Source organism: Uranotaenia lowii, chromosome 3, assembly GCF_029784155.1.
Source record: "Uranotaenia lowii strain MFRU-FL chromosome 3, ASM2978415v1, whole genome shotgun sequence".
Lineage (NCBI taxonomy): Eukaryota > Metazoa > Arthropoda > Insecta > Diptera > Culicidae > Uranotaenia > Uranotaenia lowii.
In genome coordinates this window covers 8,202,974-8,222,423 of record NC_073693.1, presented here as the reverse complement: position 1 = coordinate 8,222,423, position 19,450 = coordinate 8,202,974, and the positions used below count along the sequence as shown (strand labels likewise).

At 25.4% G+C, this 19,450-nt stretch overlaps 1 protein-coding gene across 1 annotated transcript in view; it reads left to right on the top strand.

Moving 5' to 3' along the window:
* LOC129750853 (uncharacterized) overlaps positions 1-18,622 on the top strand; it is a 30,124-nt gene extending 11,502 nt beyond the window's left edge. Inside the window, exons 2-3 of the mRNA XM_055745955.1 lie at positions 33-3,494; positions 18,486-18,622. Coding sequence (XP_055601930.1) covers positions 33-3,494; positions 18,486-18,622 — 3,599 coding nt within the window. The remainder of the gene's footprint in view (positions 1-32; positions 3,495-18,485) is intronic.
* The last annotated feature ends 828 nt before the right edge of the window (positions 18,623-19,450 follow it).

Below are 19,450 nucleotides of genomic sequence, written 5' to 3'. Positions count from 1 at the left end.
CGCTCTAAATCCCAACCAAACCACACCTGCAGCCAACTCGAGGTCAGTTTCATCGAACATGGCCAGGAATCATTCGTCAACAGTGCTGCTAGCTACAGCGGTCGTCTTAGTGGAAGATGACACAGGCAAGGTTTTCCAAGCGCGGGCCCTACTGGACTCGGGCTCAGAGTGCAATTTCATGACAGAGGGGCTCTGTCAACGTATGAAGGTATCTCGTAGGCGTTCGAACATTTCCGTCCTTGGGATTGGCCAATCTAACACCAGCGTCAAACATCAAGTGTCAGCGGTTATTAGGTCAAGAATGTCAAACTTTTCTCGGTCGATGGATTTCCTTCTACTACCAAAGGTCACAGCGGATCTCCCTACAACCAGCGTAACGGTTTCCTCTTGGCAGTTTCCACAAGGTGTGGAGCTAGCCGACCCGGCATTTTTTAAATCGAAATCCTTGGATATGGTGCTAGGAATACAGCACTTCTTCTCATTTTTCCCGAGCCATGCTAAAATTCCGTTGGGCGAAGGTTTACCAATGCTGATAGAATCAGTATTCGGTTGGTTGGTAACAGGATCCGTGGAGAACCAAGGTTCTACTTCCCGCATCGCTTGCAATACGGCTGCAAGGGTAGATTTGGATGAACTTCTCACTCGTTTTTGGTCATGTGAAGAGATAGGGTCTCTGAACAATTATTCCCCGGAAGAACAACGTTGCGAGGCGCAGTTTGTTCTAACCAAGTGCAGAAGTTCCGATGGGCGATACACCGTTGCGTTACCAAAGGACGAAAAGGTATTGGCAAACATTGGCGAGTCACGGGAGATGGCTTTCCGTCGACTTCAATCCCTGGAACGTAGACTGGAAAAGGAGCCAGAACTACGTAAACACTACCACGGTTTTATGGAGGAATACTTGGAGCTTGGACACATGCGCAGGGCGGATGTGGGTCCAGAAAAGCGGTTTTACCTTCCCCACCATCCAGTCATCAAGCAGGCTAGCACAACCACGAAGGTACGAGTTGTGTTCGACGCATCGGCTAAAAGTAGCAGCGGCATATCCCTCAACGAGGCGTTATTGGTTGGACCCGTAATCCAGGACGAGCTTCGTGCTCTCATTATGCGTAGTCGGATGAAACAAATCATGGTGGTAGCGGATATCGAGAAGATGTTCAGACAGATCGGAATTCATGAAGCGGATATGCCCTGGCAGAGCATCCTTTGGAGAGCTGACCCCAAGAAGGAAGTTGAAACCTTTGAATTAGCCACCGTTACGTACGGAACGAAACCTGCGCCATTCTTAGCGACCAGAACGTTGAAACAACTAGCCATCGACGAGCATCATCGATTCCCAGCGGCATCCAAGGCATTGGAGGAGGACATTTACATGGACGATGTAATAACCGGTACGGATCTAGAAGAAGATGCTGTCAAGTTGTGTGTAGATCTCATCAAGTTGACGAAGTTGACGAGTAGCGGAGGTTTTCGTCTAAGGAAGTTCGCATCCAATTCAGCTGCGGCCTTGAGAGAGGTGGATTCGGAAGATCTGGCCCTACAACAAACCGAAGAGATAAATCTAGATCCTGATCCAGCAGTAAAGACCCTCGGATTGGTTTGGCTCCCACGCACCGATCACTTTCGGCTCAATTTCAACATTGAAAGAGTTCCCATGGACGAGCGATTATCCAAACGAAAAATCCTGTCAGCCATAGCTATGCTATTCGATCCCCTGGGACTTGTAGGAGCGGTAACAGCTAGTGCGAAAATCTTCATGCAGCGTTTGTGGCGACTACAAGAAGACGGTAACAGATTAGACTGGGATCATCCTGTACCGGTGAACGTAGAACAAGAGTGGCGAAATTTCTACGACCAATTACCTATCCTGAACGCTCTTAAGATTCAACGTTGTGCAATCATTCGTAATGCAATCAAGGTGGAATTGCATTTCTTTTCGGATGCATCGGAGCGCGCGTATGGGGCGTGCGCATATATAAGGAGCGTCGACGTCGATGGAAAGTCCTACGTATGTCTACTAGCATCGAAATCCAAGGTGGCACCGCTGAAATGTCAATCCATTCCGAGACTGGAGCTTTGCGGAGCACTTTTGTCGGCGGAACTATCCAGCAAGGTACGGGCGGCGCTTAAGATGCAGGTCGACATGCATTTTTGGACGGATTCAACGTGTGTTCTTCAGTGGTTGAAGGCAATCCCGTCTACATGGTCAACATTCGTGGCTAACCGTGTTGCGAAAATACAAACCATTACCGAAAACTATCCATGGAGACACGTTCCTGGCTTGCAGAATCCAGCAGACCTCATCTCACGTGGTATGGACCCAGAACAGATAGAGGGATGCGACCTTTGGTGGAAGGGCCCTGAATGGTTAGGGCAAAGTCATTTCCCGGAGCAGCCAAGAACCCTGGAATCACAAGTAGCTGAAGAGGAAGTCCGTCGTTCAGCACACCCAGCCGCCAGTTGTGTAGCACATTTTGGAGAAGAGTATGTGCTAAAATTCTCGTCCTTCACTAAACTTATACGCAGCACCGCATACTGGATGCGACTTATGCGTATACTGAGAAAGTCCGAAGACAACCGCAGCAGTTTACTGACCGTAGAAGAGTTGAGAGATGCAGAGTTTGCAATTATTCGTCGTATCCAACAAGAGTCTTTCCCTAATGAGTGGAAGGCTTTAACGAAGAAAGAAGCTGTTCATCGAAGTTCACCGCTGAGATGGTTCACCCCACACATATCATCGGACGGCCTAATTCGTGTTGGAGGAAGATTAGGCAGATCACTGGAATCGGAAGATACGAAGCACCCGATTGTGCTTCCAGCAAAACACCCGTTCACTACGATGATATACGAATATTACCATATCAAGCTTCTACACGCCGGTTCTCAACTACTTCTTAGTACAGTTAGGCTGAAGTATTGGCCTCTTGGAGGCAGAAATATACCGCGACAAGTTGTCCATAAATGTATGAAATGCTTCCGCTCTAAACCAAATCCAATTGAGCAATTTATGGGTGAGTTACCCCAAGCACGCGTGACAGTAGCTCGAGCCTTTTCAAGGACAGGCGTCGATTATTTCGGACCGATATATGTTCGTCAAGCTCCCAGAAGACCAGCGGTCAAAGCTTATGTGTCGGTTTTCATCTGCCTTTGTACGAAAGCGGTTCATCTAGAACTTGTATCCGACTTGTCAACGGATCGTTTCCTTCAAGCCTTACGGCGGTTCATCGGGAGAAGAGGCTACTGTTCCGATATCTATTCGGACAATGGAACGAATTTCGTCGGAGCACGAAGCTACCTTCGAGAGCTACTAAAGTTGCAACGCAGTGATCAACATAAAGAAGCAGTTTCGAAGGAGTGCGCCAACAACCATATCCAATGGCACTTCATACCACCAGCCGCGCCCCATTTCGGAGGACTTTGGGAAGCAGCGGTCAGGTCAGCCAAAAAACATCTCCTGAAGGTTCTAGGGGAAAATCCTATCCCGTTCGAAGACAGTAATTTTTGTAATTTTTGTAATTTTTGTAATTTTTGTAATTTTTGTAATTTTTGTAATTTTTGTAATTTTTGTAATTTTTGTAATTTTTGTAATTTTTGTAATTTTTGTAATTTTTGTAATTTTTGTAATTTTTGTAATTTTTGTAATTTTTGTAATTTTTGTAATTTTTGTAATTTTTGTAATTTTTGTAATTTTTGTAATTTTTGTAATTTTTGTAATTTTTGTAATTTTTAAAATTTTTGTAATTTTTGTAATTTTTGTAATTTTTGTAATTTTTGTAATTTTTGTAATTTTTGTAATTTTTGTAATTTTTGTAATTTTTGTAATTTTTGTAATTTTTGTAATTTTTGTAATTTTTGTAATTTTTGTAATTTTTGTAATTTTTGTAATTTTTGTAAGTTTTGAAATTTTTTAATTTTTGTAATTTTTTTAATTTTTGTAATTTTTGTAATTTTTGTAATTTTTGTAATTTTTGTAATTTTTGTAATTTTTGTAATTTTTGTAATTTTTGTAATTTTTGTAATTTTTGTAATTTTTGTAATTTTTGTAATTTTTGTAATTTTTGTAATTTTTGTAATTTTTGTAATTTTTGTAATTTTTGTAATTTTTGTAATTTTTGTAATTTTTGTAATTTTTGTAATATTTGTAATTTTTGTAATTCTTTTAGTTTTTGTAATTTTTGTAATTTTTGTAATTTTTGTAATTTTTGTAATTTTTGTAATTTTTGTCATTTTTTTAATTTTTGTAATTTTTGTAATTTTTGTAATTTTTGTAGTTTTTGTAATTTTTGTAATTTTTGTAATTTTTGTAATTTTTGTAATTTTTGTCATTTTTGTAATTTTTGTAATTTTTGTAATTTTTGTAATTTTTGTAATTTTTGTAATTTTTGTAATTTTTGTAATTTTTGTAATTTTTGTAATTTTTGTAATTTTTGTCATTTTTGTAATTTTTGTAATTTTTGTAATTTTTGTAATTTTTGTAATTTTTGTAATTTTTGTAATTTTTGTAATTTTTGTAATTTTTGTAATTTTTGTAATTTTTGTAATTTTTGTAATTTTTGTAATTTTTGTAATTTTTGTAATTTTTGTAATTTTTGTAATTTTTGTAATTTTTGTAATTTTTGTAATTTTTGTAATTTTTGTAATTTTTGTAATTTTTGTAATTTTTGTAATTTTTGTAATTTTTGTAATTTTTGTAATTTTTGTAATTTTTGTAATTTTTGTAATTTTTGTAATTTTTGTAATTTTTGTAATTTTTGTAATTTTTGTAATTTTTGTAATTTTTGTAATTTTTGTAATTTTTGTAATTTTTGTAATTTTTGTAATTTTTGTAATTTTTGTAATTTTTGTAATTTTTGTAATTTTTGTAATTTTTGTAATTTTTGTAATTTTTGTAATTTTTGTAATTTTTGTAATTTTTGTAATTTTTGTAATTTTTGTAATTTTTGTAATTTTTGTAATTTTTGTAATTTTTGTAATTTTTGTAATTTTTGTAATTTTTGTAATTTTTGTAATTTTTGTAATTTTTGTAATTTTTGTAATTTTTGTAATTTTTGTAATTTTTGTAATTTTTGTAATTTTTGTAATTTTTGTAATTTTTGTAATTTTTGTAATTTTTGTAATTTTTGTAATTTTTGTCAATTTTGTAATTTTTGTCATTTTTGTAATTTTTGTAAATTTTGTAATTTTTGTAATTTTTGTAATTTTTGTAATTTTTGTAATTTTTGTAATTTTTGTAGTTTTTGTTATTTTTGTTATTTTTGTAATTTTTGTAATTTTTGAAGTGTTTGTAGTTTTTGTAGTTTTTGTAATTTTTGTTATTGTTGTAATTTTTGTAATTTTCGTAATTTTTGTAATTCTTGTAATTTTTGTAATTTTTGTAATTTTTGTAATTTTTGTAATTTTTGTCATTTTTGTAATTTTTGTAATTTTTGTAATTTTTGTAATTTTTGTAATTTTTGTAATTTTTGTAATTTTTGTAATTTTTGTAATTTTTGTAATTTTTGTAATTTTTGTAATTTTTGTAATTTTTGTAATTTTTGTAATTTTTGTAATTTTTGTAATTTTTGTAATTTTTGTAATTTTTGTAATTTTTGTAATTTTTGTAATTTTTGTAATTTTTGTAATTTTTGTAATTTTTGTAATTTTTGTAATTTTTGTAATTTTTGTAATTTTTGTAATTTTTGTAATTTTTGTAATTTTTGTAATTTTTGTAATTTTTGTAATTTTTGTAATTTTTGTAATTTTTGTAATTTTTGTAATTTTTGTAATTTTTGTAATTTTTGTAATTTTTAAAATTTTTGTAATTTTTGTAATTTTTGTAATTTTTGTAATTTTTGTAATTTTTGTAATTTTTGTAATTTTTGTAATTTTTGTAATTTTTGTAATTTTTGTAATTTTTGTAATTTTTGTAATTTTTGTAATTTTTGTAATTTTTGTAATTTTTGTAATTTTTGTAATTTTTGTAATTTTTGTAATTTTTGTAAGTTTTGAATTTTTGTAAATTTTGTAATTTTTGTAATTTTTGTAATTTTTGTAATTTTTGTAATTTTTGTAATTTTTGTAATTTTTGTAATTTTTGTAATTTTTGTAATTTTTGTAATTTTTGTAATTTTTGTAATTTTTGTAATTTTTGTAATTTTTGTAATTTTTGTAATTTTTGTAATTTTTGTAATTTTTGTAATTTTTGTAATATTTGTAATTTTTGTATTTCTTTTAATTTTTGTAATTTTTGTAATTTTTGTAATTTTTGTAATTTTTGTAATTTTTGTAATTTTTGTAATTTTTGTCATTTTTTTAATTTTTGTAATTTTTGTAATTTTTGTAATTTTTGTAGTTTTTGTAATTTTTGTAATTTTTGTAATTTTTGTAATTTTTGTAATTTTTGTCATTTTTGTAATTTTTGTAATTTTTGTAATTTTTGTAATTTTTGTAATTTTTGTAATTTTTGTAATTTTTGTAATTTTTGTAATTTTTGTAATTTTTGTAATTTTTGTAATTTTTGTAATTTTTGTAATTTTTGTAATTTTTGTAATTTTTGTAATTTTTGTAATTTTTGTAATTTTTGTAATTTTTGTAATTTTTGTAATTTTTGTAATTTTTGTAATTTTTGTAATTTTTGTAATTTTTGTAATTTTTGTAATTTTTGTAATTTTTGTAATTTTTGTAATTTTTGTAATTTTTGTAATTTTTGTAATTTTTGTAATTTTTGTAATTTTTGTAATTTTTGTAATTTTTGTAATTTTTGTAATTTTTGTAATTTTTGTAATTTTTGTAATTTTTGTAATTTTTGTAATTTTTGTAATTTTTGTAATTTTTGTAATTTTTGTAATTTTTGTAATTTTTGTAATTTTTGTAATTTTTGTAATTTTTGTAATTTTTGTAATTTTTGTAATTTTTGTAATTTTTGTAATTTTTGTAATTTTTGTAATTTTTGTAATTTTTGTAATTTTTGTAATTTTTGTAATTTTTGTAATTTTTGTAATTTTTGTAATTTTTGTAATTTTTGTAATTTTTGTAATTTTTGTAATTTTTGTAATTTTTGTAATTTTTGTAATTTTTGTAATTTTTGTAATTTTTGTAATTTTTGTAATTTTTGTAATTTTTGTATTTTTTGTAATTTTTGTAATTTTTGTAATTTTCGTAATTTTTGTAATTCTTGTAATTTTTGTAATTTTTGTAATTTTTGTAATTTTTGTAATTTTTGTAATTTTTGTAATTTTTGTAATTTTTGTAATTTTTGTAATTTTTGTAATTTTTGTAATTTTTGTAATTTTTGTAATTTTTGTAATTTTTGTAATTTTTGTAATTTTTGTAATTTTTGTAATTTTTGTAATTTTTGTAATTTTTGTAATTTTTGTAATTTTTGTAATTTTTGTAATTTTTGTAATTTTTGTAATTTTTGTAATTTTTGTAATTTTTGTAATTTTTGTAATTTTTGTAATTTTTGTAATTTTTGTAATTTTTGTAATTTTTAAAATTTTTGTAATTTTTGTAATTTTTGTAATTTTTGTAATTTTTGTAATTTTTGTAATTTTTGTAATTTTTGTAATTTTTGTAATTTTTGTAATTTTTGTAATTTTTGTAATTTTTGTAATTTTTGTAATTTTTGTAATTTTTGTAAGTTTTGAAATTTTTTAATTTTTGTAATTTTTGTAATTTTTGTAATTTTTGGTAATTTTTGTAATTTTTGTAATTTTTGTAATTTTTGTAATTTTTGTAATTTTTGTAATTTTTGTAATTTTTGTAATTTTTGTAAATTTTGTAATATTTGTAATTTTTGTAATTCTTTTAATTTTTGTAATTTTTGTAATTTTTGTAATTTTTGTAATTTTTGTAATTTTTGTCATTTTTTTAATTTTTTTAATTTTTGTAATTTTTGTAATTTTTGTAGTTTTTGTAATTTTTGTAATTTTTGTAATTTTTGTAATTTTTGTAATTTTTGTAATTTTTGTCATTTTTGTAATTTTTGTAATTTTTGTAATTTTTGTAATTTTTGTAATTTTTGTAATTTTTGTAATTTTTGTAATTTTTGTAATTTTTGTAATTTTTGTAATTTTTGTAATTTTTGTAATTTTTGTAATTTTTGTAATTTTTGTAATTTTTGTAATTTTTGTAATTTTTGTAATTTTTGTAATTTTTGTAATTTTTGTAATTTTTGTAATTTTTGTAATTTTTGTAATTTTTGTAATTTTTGTAATTTTTGTAATTTTTGTAATTTTTGTAATTTTTGTAATTTTTGTAATTTTTGTAATTTTTGTAATTTTTGTAATTTTTGTAATTTTTGTAATTTTTGTAATTTTTGTAATTTTTGTAATTTTTGTAATTTTTGTAATTTTTGTAATTTTTGTAATTTTTGTAATTTTTGTAATTTTTGTAATTTTTGTAATTTTTGTAATTTTTGTAATTTTTGTAATTTTTGTCATTTTTGTCATTTTTGTAATTTTTGAAATTTTTAAAATATTTGTAATTTTTGTAATTTTTGTAAATTATGTAATTTTCAGTTTTTGTTATTTTTAATGTTTGTAATTTTTTCATTTTTTAATTTTATGTATTTTTTGTAAATTTTGTAATTTTTGTAATTTAAACCTTTTTTGTCATTTCTGTCAATTTTGTCATTTTTGTCATTTTTGTCATTTTTGTCATTTTTGTCATTTTTGTCATTTTTGTCATTTTTGTCATTTTTGTCATTTTTGTCATTTTTGTCATTTTTGTCATTTTTGTCATTTTTGTCATTTTTGACATTTTTGTCATTTTTGTCATTTTTGTCATTTTTGTCATTTTTGTCATTTTTGTCATTTTTGTCATTTTTGTCATTTTTGTCATTTTTGTCATTTTTGTCATTTTTGTCATTTTTGTCATTTTTGTCATTTTTGTCATTTTTGTCATTTTTGTCATTTTTGTCATTTTTGTCATTTTTGTCATTTTTGTCATTTTTGTCATTTTTGTCATTTTTGTCATTTTTGTCATTTTTGTCATTTTTGTCATTTTTGTCATTTTTGTCATTTTTGTCATTTTTGTCATTTTTGTCATTTTTGTCATTTTTGTCATTTTTGTCATTTTTGTCATTTTTGTCATTTTTGTCATTTTTGTCATTTTTGTCATTTTTGTCATTTTTGTCATTTTTGTCATTTTTGTCATTTTTGTCATTTTTGTCATTTTTGTCATTTTTGTCATTTTTGTCATTTTTGTCATTTTTGTCATTTTTGTCATTTTTGTCATTTTTGTCATTTTTGTCATTTTTGTCATTTTTGTCATTTTTGTCATTTTTGTCATTTTTGTCATTTTTGTCATTTTTGTCATTTTTGTCATTTTTGTCATTTTTGTCATTTTTGTCATTTTTGTCATTTTTGTCATTTTTGTCATTTTTGTCATTTTTGTCATTTTTGTCATTTTTGTCATTTTTGTCATTTTTGTCATTTTTGTCATTTTTGTCATTTTTGTCATTTTTGTCATTTTTGTCATTTTTGTCATTTTTGTCATTTTTGTCATTTTTGTCATTTTTGTCATTTTTGTCATTTTTGTCATTTTTGTCATTTTTGTCATTTTTGTCATTTTTGTCATTTTTGTCATTTTTGTCATTTTTGTCATTTTTGTCATTTTTGTCATTTTTGTCATTTTTGTCATTTTTGCCATTTTTGTCATTTTTGTCATTTTTGTCATTTTTGTAATTTTTGTCATTTTTGTCATTTTTGTCATTTTTGTCATTTTTGTCATTTTTGTCATTTTTGTCATTTTTGTCATTTTTGTCATTTTTGTCATTTTTGTCATTTTTGTCATTTTTGTCATTTTTGTCATTTTTGTCATTTTTGTCATTTTTGTCATTTTTGTCATTTTTGTCATTTTTGTCATTTTTGTCATTTTTGTCATTTTTGTCATTTTTGTCATTTTTGTCATTTTTGTCATTTTTGTCATTTTTGTCATTTTTGTCATTTTTGTCATTTTTGTCATTTTTGTCATTTTTGTCATTTTTGTCATTTTTGTCATTTTTGTCATTTTTGTCATTTTTGTCATTTTTGTCATTTTTGTCATTTTTGTCATTTTTGTAATTTTTGCAATTTTTGTAAGTTTTGTAATTTTTGTTATTTTTGTCAATTTTGTAATTTTTGTCATTTTTGTAATTTTTGTAATTTTTGTAATTTTTGTAATTTTTGTAATTTTTGTAATTTTTGTAATTTTTGTAGTTTTTGTTATTTTTGTTATTTTTGTAATTTTTGTAATTTTTGAAGTGTTTGTAATTTTTGTTATTGTTGTAATTTTTGTAATTTTCGTAATTTTTGTAATTCTTGTAATTTTTGTAATTTTTGTAATTTTTGTAATTTTTGTAATTTTTGTAATTTTTGTAATTTTTGTAATTTTTGTAATTTTTGTAATTTTTGTAATTTTTGTAATTTTTGTAATTTTTGTAATTTTTGTATTTTTTGTAATTTTTGTAATTTTTGTAATTTTTGTAATTTTTGTAATTTTTGTAATTTTTGTATTTTTTGTAATTTTTGTAATTTTTGTAATTTTTGTAATTTTTGTAATTTTTGTAATTTTTGTAATTTTTGTAATTTTTGTAATTTTTGTAATTTTTGTAATTTTTGTAATTTTTGTAATTTTTGTAATTTTTGTAATTTTTGTAATTTTTGTAATTTTTGTAATTTTTGTAATTTTTGTAATTTTTGTAATTTTTGTAATTTTTGTAATTTTTGTAATTTTTGTAATTTTTGTAATTTTTGTAATTTTTGTAATTTTTGTAATTTTTGTATTTTTTGTAATTTTTGTAATTTTTGTAATTTTTGTAATTTTTGTAATTTTTGTAATTTTTGTATTTTTTGTAATTTTTGTAATTTTTGTAATTTTTGTAATTTTTGTAATTTTTGTAATTTTTGTAATTTTTGTAATTTTTGTAATTTTTGTAATTTTTGTAATTTTTGTAATTTTTGTAATTTTTGTAATTTTTGTAATTTTTGTAATTTTTGTAATTTTTGTAATTTTTGTAATTTTTGTAATTTTTGTAATTTTTGTAATTTTTGTAATTTTTGTAATTTTTGTAATTTTTGTAATTTTTGTAATTTTTGTAATTTTTGTAATTTTTGTAATTTTTGTAATTTTTGTAATTTTTGTAATTTTTGTAATTTTTGTCATTTTTGTAATTTTTGTAATTTTTGTAATTTTTGTAATTTTTGTAATTTTTGTAATTTTTGTAATTTTTGTAATTTTTGTAATTTTTGTAATTTTTGTAATTTTTGTAATTTTTGTAATTTTTGTAATTTTTGTAATTTTTGTAATTTTTGTAATTTTTGTAATTTTTGTAATTTTTGTAATTTTTGTAATTTTTGTAATTTTTGTAAGTTTTGAAATTTTTTAATTTTTTAATTTTTGTAATTTTTGTAATTTTTGTAATTTTTGTAACTTTTGTCATTTTTGTAATTTTTGTAATTTTTGTAATTTTTGTAATTTTTGTAATTTTTGTAATTTTTGTAATTTTTGTAATTTTTGTAATATTTGTAATTTTTGTAATTCTTTTAATTTTTGTAATTTTTGTAATTTTTGTAATTTTTGTAATTTTTGTAATTTTTGTAGTTTTTGTAATTTTTGTAATTTTTGTAATTTTTGTAATTTTTGTAGTTTTTGTCATTTTTGTAATTTTTGTAATTTTTGTAATTTTTGTAATTTTTGTAATTTTTGTAATTTTTGTAATTTTTGTAATTTTTGTAATTTTTGTAATTTTTGTAATTTTTGTAATTTTTGTAATTTTTGTAATTTTTGTAATTTTTGTAATTTTTGTAATTTTTGTAATTTTTGTAATTTTTGTAATTTTAGTAATTTTTGTAATTTTTGTAATTTTTGTAATTTTTGTAATTTTTGTAATTTTTGTAATTTTTGTAATTTTTGTAATTTTTGTAATTTTTGTAATTTTTGTAATTTTTGTAATTTTTGTAATTTTTGTAATTTTTGTAATTTTTGTAATTTTTGTAATTTTTGTAATTTTTGTAATTTTTGTAATTTTTGTAATTTTTGTAATTTTTGTAATTTTTGTAATTTTTGTAATTTTTGTAATTTTTGTAATTTTTGTAATTTTTGTAATTTTTGTAATTTTTGTCATTTTTGTCATTTTTGTAATTTTTGAAATTTTTAAAATATTTCTAATTTTTGTAATTTTTGTAATTTTTGTAAATTATGTAATTTTCAGTTTTTGTTATTTTTAATGTTTGTAATTTTTTCATTTTTTAATTTTATGTATTTTTTGTTAATTTTGTAATTTTTGTAATTTAAACCTTTTTGGTCATTTCTGTCAATTTTGTCATTTTTGTCATTTTTGTCATTTTTGTCATTTTTGTCATTTTTGTCATTTTTGTCATTTTTGTCATTTTTGTCATTTTTGTCATTTTTGTCATTTTTGTCATTTTTGTCATTTTTGTCATTTTTGTCATTTTTGTCATTTTTGTCATTTTTGTCATTTTTGTCATTTTTGTCATTTTTGTCATTTTTGTCATTTTTGTCATTTTTGTCATTTTTGTCATTTTTGTCATTTTTGTCATTTTTGTCATTTTTGTCATTTTTGTCATTTTTGTCATTTTTGTCATTTTTGTCATTTTTGTCATTTTTGTCATTTTTGTCATTTTTGTCATTTTTGTCATTTTTGTCATTTTTGTCATTTTTGTCATTTTTGTCATTTTTGTCATTTTTGTCATTTTTGTCATTTTTGTCATTTTTGTCATTTTTGTCATTTTTGTCATTTTTGTCATTTTTGTCATTTTTGTCATTTTTGTCATTTTTGTCATTTTTGTCATTTTTGTCATTTTTGTCATTTTTGTCATTTTTGTCATTTTTGTCATTTTTGTCATTTTTGTCATTTTTGTCATTTTTGTCATTTTTGTCATTTTTGTCATTTTTGTCATTTTTGTCATTTTTGTCATTTTTGTCATTTTTGTCATTTTTGTCATTTTTGTCATTTTTGTCATTTTTGTCATTTTTGTCATTTTTGTCATTTTTGTCATTTTTGTCATTTTTGTCATTTTTGTCATTTTTGTCATTTTTGTCATTTTTGTCATTTTTGTCATTTTTGTCATTTTTGTCATTTTTGTCATTTTTGTCATTTTTGTCATTTTTGTCATTTTTGTCATTTTTGTCATTTTTGTCATTTTTGTCATTTTTGTCATTTTTGTCATTTTTGTCATTTTTGTCATTTTTGTCATTTTTGTCATTTTTGTCATTTTTGTCATTTTTGTCATTTTTGTCATTTTTGTCATTTTTGTCATTTTTGTCATTTTTGTCATTTTTGTCATTTTTGTCATTTTTGTCATTTTTGTCATTTTTGTCATTTTTGTCATTTTTCTCATTTTTGTCATTTTTGTCATTTTTGTCATTTTTGTCATTTTTGTCATTTTTGTCATTTTTGTCATTTTTGTCATTTTTGTCATTTTTGTCATTTTTGTCATTTTTGTCATTTTTGTCATTTTTGTCATTTTTGTCATTTTTGTCATTTTTGTCATTTTTGTCATTTTTGTCATTTTTGTCATTTTTGTCATTTTTGTCATTTTTGTCATTTTTGTCATTTTTGTCATTTTTGTCATTTTTGTCATTTTTGTCATTTTTGTCATTTTTGTCATTTTTGTCATTTTTGTCATTTTTGTCATTTTTGTCATTTTTGTCATTTTTGTCATTTTTGTCATTTTTGTCATTTTTGTCATTTTTGTCATTTTTGTCATTTTTGTCATTTTTGTCATTTTTGTCATTTTTGTCATTTTTGTCATTTTTGTCATTTTTGTCATTTTTGTAATTTTTGTAATTTTTGTAATTTTTGCAATTTTTGTAATTTTTGTAATTTTTGTTATTTTTGTCAATTTTGTAATTTTTGTCATTTTTGTAATTTTTGTAATTTTTGTAATTTTTGTAATTTTTGTAATTTTTGTAATTTTTGTAGTTTTTGTTATTTTTGTTATTTTTGTAATTTTTGTAATTTTTGAAGTGTTTGTAGTTTTTGTTATTTTTGTAATTTTTGTAATTTTTGAAGTGTTTGTAGTTTTTGTAGTTTTTGTAATTTTTGTTATTGTTGTAATTTTTGTAATTTTCGTAATTTTTGTAATTCTTGTAATTTTTGTAATTTTTGTAATTTTTGTAATTTTTGTAATTTTTGTAATTTTTGTAATTTTTGTAATTTTTGTAATTTTTGTAATTTTTGTAATTTTTGTAATTTTTGTAATTTTTGTAATTTTTGTCATTTTTGTAATTTTTGTAATTTTTGTAATTTTTGTAATTTTTGTAATTTTTGTAATTTTTGTAATTTTTGTAATTTTTGTAATTTTTGTAATTTTTGTAATTTTTGTAATTTTTGTAATTTTTGTAATTTTTGTAATTTTTGTAATTTTTGTAATTTTTGTAATTTTTGTAATTTTTGTAATTTTTGTAATTTTTGTAATTTTTGTAATTTTTGTAATTTTTGTAATTTTTGTAATTTTTGTAATTTTTGTAATTTTTGTAATTTTTGTAATTTTTGTAATTTTTGTAATTTTTGTAATTTTTGTAATTTTTGTAATTTTTGTAATTTTTGTAATTTTTGTAATTTTTGTAATTTTTGTAATTTTTGTAATTTTTGTAATTTTTGTAATTTTTGTAATTTTTGTAATTTTTGTAATTTTTGTAATTTTTGTAATTTTTGTAATTTTTGTAATTTTTGTAATTTTTGTAATTTTTGTAATTTTTGTAATTTTTGTCATTTTTGTCATTTTTGTAATTTTTGAAATTTTTAAAATATTTCTAATTTTTGTAATTTTTGTAATTTTTGTAAATTATGTAATTTTCAGTTTTTGTTATTTTTAATGTTTGTAATTTTTTTCATTTTTTAATTTTATGTATTTTTTGTAAATTTTGTCATTTTTGTAATTTAAACCTTTTTGGTCATTTCTGTCAATTTTGTCATTTTTGTCATTTTTGTCATTTTTGTCATTTTTGTCATTTTTGTCATTTTTGTCATTTTTGTCATTTTTGTCATTTTTGTCATTTTTGTCATTTTTGTCATTTTTGTCATTTTTGTCATTTTGGTCATTTTTGTCATTTTTGTCATTTTTGTCATTTTTGTCATTTTTGTCATTTTTGTCATTTTTGTCATTTTTGTCATTTTTGTCATTTTTGTCATTTTTGTCATTTTTGTCATTTTTGTCATTTTTGTCATTTTTGTCATTTTTGTCATTTTTGTCTTTTTTGTCATTTTTGTCATTTTTGTCATTTTTGTCATTTTTGTCATTTTTGTCATTTTTGTCATTTTTGTCATTTTTGTCATTTTTGTCATTTTTGTCATTTTTGTCATTTTTGTCATTTTTGTCATTTTTGTCATTTTTGTCATTTTTGTCATTTTTGTCATTTTTGTCATTTTTGTCATTTTTGTCATTTTTGTCATTTTTGTCATTTTTGTCATTTTTGTCATTTTTGTCATTTTTGTCATTTTTGTCATTTTTGTCATTTTTGTCATTTTTGTCATTTTTGTCATTTTTGTCATTTTTGTCATTTTTGTCATTTTTGTCATTTTTGTCATTTTTGTCATTTTTGTCATTTTTGTCATTTTTGTCATTTTTGTCATTTTTGTCATTTTTGTCATTTTTGTCATTTTTGTCATTTTTGTCATTTTTGTCATTTTTGTCATTTTTGTCATTTTTGTCATTTTTGTCATTTTTGTCATTTTTGTCATTTTTGTCATTTTTGTCATTTTTGTCATTTTTGTCATTTTTGTCATTTTTGTCATTTTTGTCATTTTTGTCATTTTTGTCATTTTTGTCATTTTTGTCATTTTTGTCATTTTTGTCATTTTTGTCATTTTTGTCATTTTTGTCATTTTTGTCATTTTTGTCATTTTTGTCATTTTTGTCATTTTTGTCATTTTTGTCATTTTTGTCATTTTTGTCATTTTTGTCATTTTTGTCATTTTTGTCATTTTTGTCATTTTTGTCATTTTTGTCATTTTTGTCATTTTTGTCATTTTTGTCATTTTTGTCATTTTTGTCATTTTTGTCATTTTTGTCATTTTTGTCATTTTTGTCATTTTTGTCATTTTTGTCATTTTTGTCATTTTTGTCATTTTTGTCATTTTTGTCATTTTTGTCATTTTTGTCATTTTTGTCATTTTTGTCATTTTTGTCATTTTTGTCATTTTTGACTGATCATCCCTTCATAAAAATTTGTATCAATTGAGTTCTATTGTTTGCAAATTTTAAATGTGAATACTGATGATTTTATCATCAAACTTTTCCTCAAAACATGCATCGTCGACTCATCGTCAGCGCATGGATTAACGAATGCATTAATCTGGAAACACTTTCTTCATAGCAATCAACAACTCTGGTCTTATAATTATTTTTGATATCTCGATCGAATAATCACTTTTGACATTTCAAAACATGAGAGAGCCAAATCAAACACTCTGTTTCATATAATTTTATTAAAATTATCCCATCATGTCTATTGCAGTAGCAGAAGAGTCCGAAGTGTCTTCTGTCAGACCGCAATTAATGCAAAAAAAAAATCTATCTCATTGCGGCTATAATTACTCTTTTTCAGTTGTCGGTCAGTAGTGTGGCTATCATCCGATCCTCCCACGAGCCAAGAGCATGACGTGTATGTTATTTTTCACTTGTCCATTTAGTGGTATGTTTTTCATTTTAAGATCTCAATTCTGATAAAAAGTCTGCCTGAAACTGTGTCAAGCGTAACATTTCTGAGAAGCAGCAACTTTTATCCAACTCATCCCCCCTTTCCTCTTTTTCTACTTTAGCTTTAAGTTCATTGACCCCAGGGATTGCATGGAAAATGCAAGCTAGAGCCGTTCGAATTTCAATTCGATGGAGGCATTGGGAAGCTATATTTCAGATTTGAACCTTCCTAGCAATAATCGGACTGCCTCACAATCAGAACGATTCATGCGGAATTTCCATTTCTATGAGTGTATCTTTTCTTCGCTTTTGGCCCGATCGGCTGTTGGCTGAGGATGGAAAATTTGCCCATAGCCGAGGTTAAGCGAATAAAAACAAAAACATCCGTGCAAAACTTTCGCTGTCGTTTCAACTTTTATGCGCGGAACCATCCTGAAAGCTGGCACATTTTTTTCTGTCTGTCTGTTTGCCTCTAGCCCAAGTGCTTCAAAGAAGCTGTGTAAGGGAGGAGTCCAATCGGAGGAAACCCTTGGGACTCTTCGTGCGGTTTCGGATGGTAGATTTCATCTCTTTCCCAAAGAAGACGAGGGTCTTTCTTCTAATGAGGCAAGCGGTTTCGCGGTTGTGTCTTTTCTGCTTCTCTGTTCGCTACCCTCTACCCTCTAGACTCGTTTGTCGCCTGCGGGAAACCTCTCGCGTTTTTGTGTTTGCACCTACCACAGGCTGGCCACAGAGAGTCGTGACCCATGTGCCTAGCCAATAAACCTGTAGCTTCTTCGCGTATAGATCTGTTTAATTTCTATTGCATAGATCGGTTGCAGTTGGAATTGAAGTTACGTAGTTGCAAAAAAGCGGAGACACTTTGGGAAATTTAATCGAAAAAACAAATAAAATCTCTCATTTCCCATCTCTCATCTCTCATCTTTCATCTCGCATCTCTCAACTCCATCTCTCATTTCTCATCTCTCATCTCTCATCTCTCATCTCTCATCTCTCATCTCTCATCTCTCATCTCTCATCTCTCATCTCTCATCTCTCATCTCTCATCTCTCATCTCTCATCTCTCATCTCTCATCTCTCATCTCTCATCTCTCATCTCTCATCTCTCATCTCTCATCTCTCATCTCTCATCTCTCATCTCTCATCTCTCATCTCTCATCTCTCATCTCTCATCTCTCATCTCTCATCTCTCATCTCTCATCTCTCATCTCTCATCTCTCATCTCTCATCTCTCATCTCTCATCTCTCATCTCTCATCTCTCATCTCTCATCTCTCATCTCTCATCTCTCATCTCTCATCTCTCATCTCTCATCTCTCATCTTTCATCTCTCATCTCTCATCTCTCATCTCTCATCTCTCATCTCTCATCTCTCATCTCTCATCTCTCATCTCTCATCTCTCATCTCTCATCTCTCATCTCTCATCTCTCATCTCTCATCTCTCATCTTTCATCTCTCTCATCACTCATATCTAATCTTTTACCTCTAATCTTTTTGTTTTTCTCTTTTTTCGTACCCTTTACAAAGGGTCTTTAATTAAACGAAAAAAAAATCAATTTTCAAACAGATTTTTGTGAAAAAGTATCCAATTTTTTCCACCGTGTTCATTGTACTTCACCGTACCGAAATCAAAGGGCTTCTCCAAACGAAAGAAAAAAAAACACACCGCGATGACTCTCACTTTCAATTGAATGTCACGACGTGCAGCAGCACCCATTCTGCGATTGTCGATTGTGAGGAAGGCAGGGAAGGGCGCGTGGAATTCGATGCTGACTGTGAATTCAACAGTTACATAGATGCACATTTACCAATTCTCCTCCATTGACAGTCGATTGTCGACTTTCGGTTTCTTTCCCACAGCAAAATCCACACTTTGTCGAGCCGATTGGCGGAACTTATTGGCATTGAGACATGGTGCCGTCTTTGATATGGCAGCTGGTTTTATTATTTTGAAAAACCATCCCATTTTCCGCCACGGCAACTCGGCTGCCACCTGACCTTTCAAGGGTTGTCATAAAATTGACTGAGAAAATTCACAAATTGTCGCTTGTTTCAGAGAGAAAGTTGAGTTGTCAGGAAAGTTAGGTATTTAAGTTGGAAATGGGATCAAAATTACTTTGAAGAAAAGTATTTTGGTGAATCGAAGATTTTTAATACAAATAAAATCACGTGGATTGAAATAGGATTAAAATATGGATCCCTAACTCAGATTTTAAAAGGTCAGTTTTATGATCCTAAATACCGTTTCAACCGGGTGTTGAATAATTGTTGAATGAAGGCAAAACAAATTTTTACATGCACAAAATGTCTTTTCAAAAGGCTCTAGACTAAGGTCGCCAGATTTTTTCAGCACATATCCGGGTTGTTTTATCTAAAACTCTGGCAAAATCCGGGCATTTGATTTCAATTTGTCAACCGAAAATTCGAGCAATATCCGGGCAAATGTGGTCAAAACCCAGTTATCACTCAACAAAAAAACTTGAAACAAAATTGTGTTCAGCTATACTTATCAGCAGATTTTGAATCGTGTTTAGAGCAAACGCACCAATAAGTGAGTATACGCGGCCCGGTTTTGCTCATTTCAGCGGCCCGGTTTTAGGATACACACCCTTTCGCGCACCAGGCGGTAGCTTTAATAATTTTTACATTTAGCATTGCACTGAGAAAACGTTAGCAGAAAATCTTGATAAAAAAATTATACGGATCGAGTAAGTTTTCTGAGTCGTGAGTGTTTTCGCTTAAAATTCGATTGATGGTGATTTTTTGAATAGTAGATCGAAAAATTTAGCTCGTTCAGCTGCTATCCGAGACGTCATAGTAGACAT